The sequence below is a fragment of the Zingiber officinale genome, chromosome 10A, assembly GCF_018446385.1.
Source record: "Zingiber officinale cultivar Zhangliang chromosome 10A, Zo_v1.1, whole genome shotgun sequence".
In the NCBI taxonomy this organism is placed as follows: Eukaryota; Viridiplantae; Streptophyta; class Magnoliopsida; order Zingiberales; family Zingiberaceae; genus Zingiber; species Zingiber officinale.
Genome location: NC_056004.1, coordinates 5,748,288 through 5,757,433, shown reverse-complemented (window position 1 = coordinate 5,757,433; position 9,146 = coordinate 5,748,288). Strand labels below are relative to the sequence as shown.

Genomic DNA, 9,146 nt, shown 5'->3' with positions numbered 1-9,146 from the left:
TCCGATCAGACCTCATTTGCAGACAAGGCTGGATTTAGGGATGACAATGGGTCGGGTTCGGGTCGAATTCTATATCCTCCGTACCCATATCCATCAGGTATAGGATATCCGATGGGTATACCCATACCCATTAAAGGATCGGATATCTTCTATACGTATAATTTTTCTTCTTTCTATCGAATTATTATCATTCAACAAAAACATATTAAAATTAACATCCTATTAAAAAAAGAGAAATGATATATATCTCGAATCTTCATCTCGAATTCCTATCTCGACTCATGTGGCCTCCAGCCTGGACATTTCCACATCAGCACAAATTTTCTCTCCGCCCGCCTCTTCTCCATCTCGAACTCTATTTTCTCTTCTCTCCACTTACCTAAACCCTAAGAGCTCTCTCCGCTCTCCGCCCCATCGTGTCTCTCCGCTCTCCTCCCCCATCCAACTCTCTCTCGTCGCGCTTCGCCCCATCCAACGCGATCTCGTCGCTCTTCGCGCTTCGATCTCCGCTCTCCCCATCTCGAACGCTCGGCCCCAAGGCAACCTAGATTCTTCCCCTCGCCCCCGCCCTGCCCGAAATCTGTCCTGAGGCCAGGTATCAGGTATTACTTAGCCGATTTTACGATTTTTGTGATTTCTTTTTGTCCAAATCAACTTGCTTCGATTTTGATCTTCATTTTCCTCGATGTTCTTCTGTTTAGTTGCTCTGCTCACCTCAGGATAACTGCTGGGTTCGACTCTCCTTGCAAACAAGACTAGACTGTGGCACAATCCGGTCAGTGGTTTGATTCTATCTCGGTCAGACTTAGTAAATTTTTTAGATTTTTTTTTTTTGAGTATTGTGAGGGGGCTGCTGTATCGCATGTGCCTAACACGATAAAGGGGAAGACTTTCATTTTACAGTCACGGTCACTTTACAGATAAACTAGAAGATCTAGGATTGAGTTGTCGGGGTTCTCCTATGAATAAGACTCTTTTCCTTATTTGATTTCAACTCCCTCCTTTATTTTATGGAAGAAAATTCCTTGCTAATTTCACTGGATACTTCACTTTTTGAATCTATTTTCTATTTTTTTATATAAAAAAAAATGTAGGTGAATACTTATCTGCCTTCTATTTTGAATAAATGTAGGTGAAAAATAGTCATGGAACAAGGAAAAAGTGATTCAAATGAGGTAAATGATAACAACGAGAATGTGCATCAAGACCTATCTCCGTCTAGTTTAAATGAAGTCATGATTCCTAAGATTGGAATGACTTTTTTATCTGAAGATGAAGTTCGTAATTTTTATAAATCCTATGCTCAGAATGTTGGTTTCGGTATTTCCAAATTAGGTGGAAAGAAGGGAGATGATGGAAAGCAAAAATATTTTTGTTTTGGATGTGCCAAAAGTGGTAAAACAGTATCTCAAGGAAAAAATGCTTTGTACCCTAGACCTTCTACTAAGACGAATTGCAAAGCTAAGATTAATGTTGTTATTCGGAATGATGATAACTTTGTGATAAATAGTGTATCTCTTGAACATAATCATGTCTTGAGCCCGGGAAAGTCACGACATTTTAGATGTAATAAATTATTGGATTCAACTACAAAGAGGAAACTTGAATTAAATGATCAAGCAGGAATAACTTTAAGTAAAAGTTTTCATTCATTGGTAGTTGAGGCTGGAGGCTATGAGAATTTGTCATTTGATGAGAGAAAGTGTAGGAATTTTATTTCAGAAGCTAGAAGGTTGAGGTTAGGGGATGGAGATGCTGAAGCCTTGAGTAATTATTTTTGCCGCATGCAAAGTCGGAACTCAAACTTCTTTTATGTGCTTGATTTAGATGAAGAATCTCGAATAAGAAATGTTTTTTGGGCAGATGCAAGATGTAGGGCTGCATATGATTACTTTTCTGATGTCGTGACTTTTGATACAACTTATTTAACTAATAGTTATGACATGCCATTTGCTCCTTTTGTTGGGGTGAATCATCATGGTCAATCCATTTTGCTTGGATGTGGATTATTATCAAGTGAAGATTCAGAAACATTCATATGGTTGTTCAAATCTTGGCTGACATGTATGCTTGGACGTGCTCCAAAGGCCATAATCACAGACCAATGTCGTGCCATGGCAATTGCTATTGAAGAGATATTTCCGAATTCTCATCATCGTTTGTGTCTTTGGCATATAATGAAAAAACTACCAGCAAAGTTAGGTGGTCATGCTCAATATAAAATGATAAAGAAACAATTGAAGAATATTGTTTACAACTCGCTTACTGTTGATGAATGTGATGAGAGATGGATGACAATGATTGAGCATTTTAATTTGGAGAACAATGACTGGTTGAAATCTTTGTATGAACAACGGAATAAATGGATACCTGTGTACGTCAAAGATAAGTTTTGGGCAGGTATGTCCACATCTCAAAGGAGTGAAAGTATGAATGCTTTTTTTGATGAATATGTTCATTCCAAAACTTCTTTGAAGCAATTTGTTGAACAGTATGATAATGCTCTGAAAAAGAAGATTGAAAAAGAAAAACATTTGGATTTTGGTTCATTTAATTCAATGATACCAGTAATTACTGGTTATCCTATTGAAAGACAATTTCAAAGTTTCTACACTAACAACTTATTTAAGTTGTTCCAAGATGAGATAAGAGGGTTGATGTTTTGCAATACCTCACTAGTGAGGCAAGAAGGGGTTGCTTTTATATTTGAAGTGGTAGAAACTTTGTTGGGAAAAAATGGAGACCCTATAAGAGATGCTTCCTTCAGGGTACACTATACCGAGTTAGATTGTCAAGTTAAGTGTCTATGCCATCTTTTTGAGTTTCGTGGAATTTTATGTAGGCATGTGATCTCTGTATTGATACGAATGAAGGTGATTGAGGTTCCTATGAATTATATTATGGATCGATGGCGCAAAGATATTAAGCATGGTTATCAAAGTATCACTAATATTTATGATGAATATGTTTGTGATGAAGAAAGACATCGGTATAATATTCTCACTCCATTGATACAAGAGGTTCAACAACTTGGAGCAAATAATGATGACAGTTGTTCTATTTTGGTTAAAATCTTAAAAGATGCGAAGGAAAAATTGATTGCTATTCAGACAGATCATTCAAGGGCGGACCAACTGAAAGAAGCATCTACATCGAGTTCAAAAACAATACACTCTCCATTAAAAGTACGATCTCGAGGTCGTCCACCCACAAAGAGGAAACAATCTAAGATTGAACAAATTGTGAAGAAATCAGTTGCAAAGGCCAGAAAAAAGGTATGTTTTATTATGTTTTAAGCGATAGAGGATTATTGTTCGGTACCTATAAGATAACTTTTGCTTGATATACTTTGTTGTAGTCAAATATCTCTATTTACTATTTATAGGGTTCTTTGTTGGATACAATTTCAGGTGATTAATTCTGTGACAACTAGCCAAGGAACATCATAATATGCGTTTCTTAAAATATGATATCAAAGCAAAGGTTAGTCCCTATAATTTGTCCAAATTGTTAATAACGTTTGTACAATATTAAGTAGTGTGATTCACTTCATCTGTCATCAGTAAATTAGGTTATTTTCTTGAGATGTTGTCAATACACTGCTATGTTGTCACAAATATTATTGAAAGTTAATAGGAGGATTCTCTGGATCATTTTTTGTGCTATTCCTTTTTGCCATTTTGGTTTACATGAATGACATTCCATCCCCAGTGACTTTTCCAGCCGTCTTCTTTTGCATGTTGGCACACAGAATTTTCAGCTACGAAGAATGGTTGTTTCTCTTTTAGCTTGGGCATTCCTCTCAATTGGATATCTTCTAACTAGTAACAAAATTTTTCGGATAACAAATTAACTGGATCAATTGAAACTGATGAAGAAATGATAAAGTCTTTGGTCACGCTTGGACATTGCAAAGATAACACTACAACTAAAACAGTCAAAACTATCAAGTTGGTGGTTCCCACCTTTTCTTAGTTAATTTCTCTATAATTATTTGATGATCCATCATGCTAAGCTGATTTGGTTTTCATTGATTTGCTTGCAGGTCATCGAGGGCCCAACGGTGAGTGTAGAAGAGCTCACCAACATGGAAAATGGCAAGCATGATTCCCTTGTACATTCTGATGGTGAAAAAAGATTTGAAGACTGATCTGGAGACTAAGCAGAAGCTCTGAGAGACTATATATTCTGCTTACATTCTCTCTTAGTTTGTTTCTGATGGGCCCACCTTTTTTTGCTGGTTACTAAAGACGAAGTTTTTTTTGAGAAATATGATTTGAACTTTTGTTTTGATTGAGCAGATTTGTTGTGATAATTGATGCTTATTCTCTAAAGTTTATAAGGTCATGTAATGCGAGTTCAATACTTTGTATTCTTCCTATTTCCACTCTAGTTGGTGATCATACTCTAGTTCTGTCAATTTAATATGTGAAATTCCCCTCACTTATACTTCCGGCCTTACCTTAAAGAGGGGCTTTGATAATTCTTTTTTGCACGACATTGATTGCTTAGACCTGTGAAGATCTTATATTTTGAAGACATTGATTACATTAAACCAGGATTTATTTATTTATTTGTTTTTGCAAACAGGACAGCCTGATTAATATTCTGCTATTTGAAATTTACTTTTGGTAACCTGTGAAGATTATCCATGATGAACAACTTACCAAAACCTTTTTCTCTTGCTGTGCAAAAAGCAACCCAAGGAGAAATGCTGCTTCAGGCGATGATTGGAGATTTGCCTTTGCCGCCGGCACAAAAGGACCAGTCAATGACTCTTTCAAGAGTTCACCCAAATCAAAAAGTGTCGATAGCCGTGGTAGTTCTCGATACAGTGACCCGGCCCAAAATGGTGAGACCAGTCTGAATTCTGATAGTCGACGGACACCAGACAGATTACCTCCACAACCACCACACTAAGATTCTCTACTAGGACGCTAAGTTGTGACACGAAAACACAACCTTCTCTTGTCTCTCTTGCATTTGCATTATTTGGTTCAAGTAAGAGTAGCAAAACTGATGGATCTTTTTGCCCAATCTTAAATAAATAAATCACGAAAACTTCATGACCTTTGATATGAGGGGTCAAATGATCTACAATGCATTTCGTACACAAATCGATCTCATGACCTATTAAAACGATACACATACAAATACCAACAGTCAACCTTGGGGCCTTTCAGCCAACATAATGATTATACACTTCGTTCTCGCTGATCGTTATGACAAAATTAATACCCTCAACCTACACTACTCCCTTTCTCATCACCTTGGCCCCTTCTCATCACCTTTGCCTAATCCACAAATAATCTCAAGGAATCGATTTAATCCTTCCAAGGATCATCCTCTGTCCTCACTTCTGATGGTTCGACCACCTCTGCCTCTCTGTCTCAAAGCCGCCCTCGAGCTTGTTGCCTCGGCATCGCTTCTTCTGTCGCTCCCAGTGAGTCTGTTCTTCCCCACCTTCCACCAAGTGCAATGACCATCATCTCATAGATTTTGTTTCCCACTTCAGCAGGATTGTCAGGCTGAGGAATAAACAAAACTTGGTTATTGACGAAATTGGAGAATTTCTTTCTTAAACAAAAATTATTATATTTGATTAACCTAAAAGTCTGGATAGAGAATATCGGTATATCCACAGAAAAAATACAGGTGATATGACTTGATGAACAGATGTGAATGAAAGAGGTCGAGCTGTGACTCACAGTATAACCACTGGATATTAGTGCCGTGTCATATGGTAAATCCACGCCCCTCTTTGCTTCTGCACTGCTTGGATCATTCTTGTAGCCATGTTCTAGAACAAGCAATTTCTATTTGCCATATAGAAATAACTATTTTTGCTTCTTTCAGGCATGTTTTGGAGGGAGATATAAACTATTTTTGCTTGGATTTAACATAACACGTAATACTGCCATACAATTTCACATTCTTGCTTGGCTAAACAAGTATCAGAGATGAGAACTAAGTCCCGAAAGAAAAACAACGCTAAATAAATCATTACAAAATGTTCAAACCATTATATAACATGTTTCGCATCATCCATCTTAACTAAAAACTAATTATCCTATCACATTACAATACCAACATTAGTCAACACTAATTAACCACCTAAACTAATAAACCAATTAGCCTTCAGCTGGTTCTTACAAATATTTAATCTGTCATATTACAACAACAACATTACTCAAAACTAATTAACAAGACCGAACTAACAGAGTAATAAGGTATACGGCCAAAAGAGTCAAATTCACTATAACTAATATCCAGACCACTGATGGTACATTCCAATTTCCTAGAATATGTCCACGAGAAGCAATGTGTTCACTTTCTAACCTTGACTCTATTCTACCTAACCTTCCACGACATCTTTCACTGCTATCTTCATCAGACAAAGTATCGACTACCACCCATTTTTGCCAACCATGTTGGCCACATCCATAATACCTCCTTCCGGGATTTTTGATCGATCTAGAAACACATACCAATGTTCTTCGTCCGCAGACTCTGCATGGTACATGTTCAAACTTCGTATTGTCGATGGAGCTGTAACTTGATGATGACATGAAATACCACCCTATTAAGCAAACGAGAATTACTTAGATTCAAATGTTTTTTAATGGTCATAGATTGTATGCTAAATCAATTCAAAAACAGAAAATAAGCAATTTTTGCATTACTGTATAAATCAGAGAAAGAACATCTCTTGAAATATTTTTGCATCTCTTGAAATACAAGAATGAGGGTTCACTTCATGGAAAGAAAAAAAACCGATAGAGAAAGAACATAGAAAAAATATATCAAAAAGACATAGACTTAGAAAAGAAGTTCACTAATAGTGATGAGTAGACCATAGTTTAATTAAGGGAAGCAAAAGGGAATGGAGTTGCTAAGAGATGCCTATTAGTGCAGTACTGCCCTCTATCAAAATGACTTTTGTTTCGGTTGACTCTGCTCCAAATAAATTCTATTGATCTGATTCATAAACTTTTTAGATTACGTCTCAGTTTATTAAGCTTAAACATAATCAAACTTTGCTCTTAACTCAGTTTAATTAAGTCATTTTTGAGGTTGAATGTCCTGTGGATTGTAAAATGAAAGTCTTCCCCTTTATCGTGTTAGGCACATGCGATACAGCAGCCCCCTCACAATACTCAAAAAAAAAAAAATCTAAAAAATTTACTAAGTCTGACCGAGATAGAATCAAACCACTGACCGGATTGTGCCACAGTCTAGTCTTGTTTGCAAGGAGAGTCGAACCCAGCAGTTATCCTGAGGTGAGCCGAGCAACTAAACAGAAGAACATCGAGGAAAATGAAGATCAAAATCGAAGCAAGTTGATTTGGACAAAAAGAAATCACAAAAATCGTAAAATCGGCTAAGTAATACCTGATACCTGGCCTCAGGACAGATTTCGGGCAGGGCGGGGGCGAGGGGAAGAATCTAGGTTGCCTTGGGGCCGAGCGTTCGAGATGGGGAGAGCGGAGATCGAAGCGCGAAGAGCGACGAGATCGCGTTGGATGGGGCGAAGCGCGACGAGAGAGCGTTGGATGGGGGAGGAGAGCGGAGAGACACGATGGGGCGGAGAGCGGAGAGAGCTCTTAGGGTTTAGGGAGGCGGAGAGAAGAGAAAATAGAGTTCGAGATGGAGAAAAGGCGGGCGGAGAGAAAATTTGTGCTGATGTGGAAATGTCCAGGCTGGAGGCCACATGAGTCGAGATAGGAATTCGAGATGAAGATTCGAGATATATATCATTTCTCTTAAAAAAATAGATTAAACATTTATATAGTCTCCTATTAATATAAAAAAAATAGTAAGTTGATTTTAGAAAAAGAAATTTTTTTTTAATATATGTATATATATTATTTAATCGGGTATTCGGGTTGGGTATCGGGTATTGATAGTCCCTTCATACTCTCCTCCATTCGTGTCGGATGTCGGATCCTCCATTGGGTTCGAGTGAAATTGTCATCCCTAGCTTGGTTAACTAAGGAATGGGGGGACCCTCTCAAGGACTCAACCTCCATTCGGCCAACCCACTCAACCAAAGAATTCGATTGGGTCATATGCCTAGGATATCTGATCGGACCATAAGTCTGATTGGTTAGACCTCTCAGCCGAGACATGTGATTGCGCTATCCCCGAATGACCAAGAGGAATCGACTCTGAATGACACTTATACATTTCATGTTATGTTTAAAAGGTGTCCTAAGACAATCACCTTATGGTTTGTACTATTTATTTCGATAAATAAAGATTCACTATTTGAGTGCACATTGCTTATATGTTTGAATGGTTTTAAACTCATTTACTGAATGTCTGCAATACGATTCATAGTATGAGAAAACTTGTGCTTGAATCACAACTAGTGAATGTTTCTATATATGTAATTATAAAAGTATTAAAACATTCCATAATCAATGAATTAATATTCGAACATCATTAATTCTATGAGACTAGCACGAGTTATATTCCTTGATATAATTAAGCAGCTATTACTCACTAGCTAGAGACATTGAAATGTTGAGAGTTAAACGTGGATGCTAATTATGATAACAAGTTTATTGGAGTGACCTGCTATAAGATTTTATATGGTTCTCTACATATATGGATATGTCTATGAAGTTCTTACTGCAGCTCGAGTGCAAGTTTCCTTCAATTTAAGGTATTCAATTCACCTTGGTCATGGAGGCTTATACTTTGACATTTTAAGCAAAGTATCTCCTTGGAAATATGAACTCGAGATGATTGGGTATAAGTCGAAGTGACCGAAGGTGTTTCAATAGCGCACAGAGAATTTACCGCTCCTTGTGAAGTGACGTATACCCTATATCCATTTGTCAGGATTGTTACTCAAAATCTTTGCAAATCATCATTAGTTAAGAGTAAAAGACTCTTAGACACATGTAGGAGTAATTTAAATCCATAGGATGAGTTAATATTACTTGGGTTAGGTGTGACGTAGTCAGTCTAGTGTGGACAGACACATAGACTATGTCTTGAACCAAGTGGGTATAAGACGAGTGAAAAGAACAAGACACAACTCACTATTACTGTTGAAGGGTTCAATTAATTCTGAAATCAACTGTAATTTTTTACTTAATTGGGGATCATGATGTACTACTAGGTGTCACTCATGATTG

At 37.3% G+C, this 9,146-nt stretch overlaps 1 protein-coding gene across 1 annotated transcript; it reads left to right on the top strand.

The window, feature by feature from the left end:
• Positions 1-1,145: 1,145 nt before the first annotated feature.
• On the top strand, positions 1,146-4,920 carry LOC122026455 (protein FAR1-RELATED SEQUENCE 6-like). Its single transcript, XM_042585198.1, has 3 exons — positions 1,146-3,275; positions 4,046-4,114; positions 4,645-4,920. The coding sequence occupies exons 1-3, from the start codon at positions 1,146-1,148 to the stop codon at positions 4,918-4,920; spliced, it is 2,475 nt and encodes an 824-aa protein (XP_042441132.1).
• Positions 4,921-9,146: the final 4,226 nt, after the last annotated feature.

What these genes read in the sequence shown, in the direction of transcription:
- LOC122026455 (XM_042585198.1), top strand. Translation starts at nt 1,146, where the DNA reads ATGGAACAAGGAAAAAGTGATTCAAATGAGGTAAATGATAACAACGAG. An exon ending in TTGCAAAGGCCAGAAAAAAG is followed by an intron (nt 3,276 to 4,045) that starts GTATGTTTTATT and finishes ATTTGCTTGCAG; the next exon opens with GTCATCGAGGGCCCAACGGT. An exon ending in ATGGCAAGCATGATTCCCTT is followed by an intron (nt 4,115 to 4,644) that starts GTACATTCTGAT and finishes TAACCTGTGAAG; the next exon opens with ATTATCCATGATGAACAACT.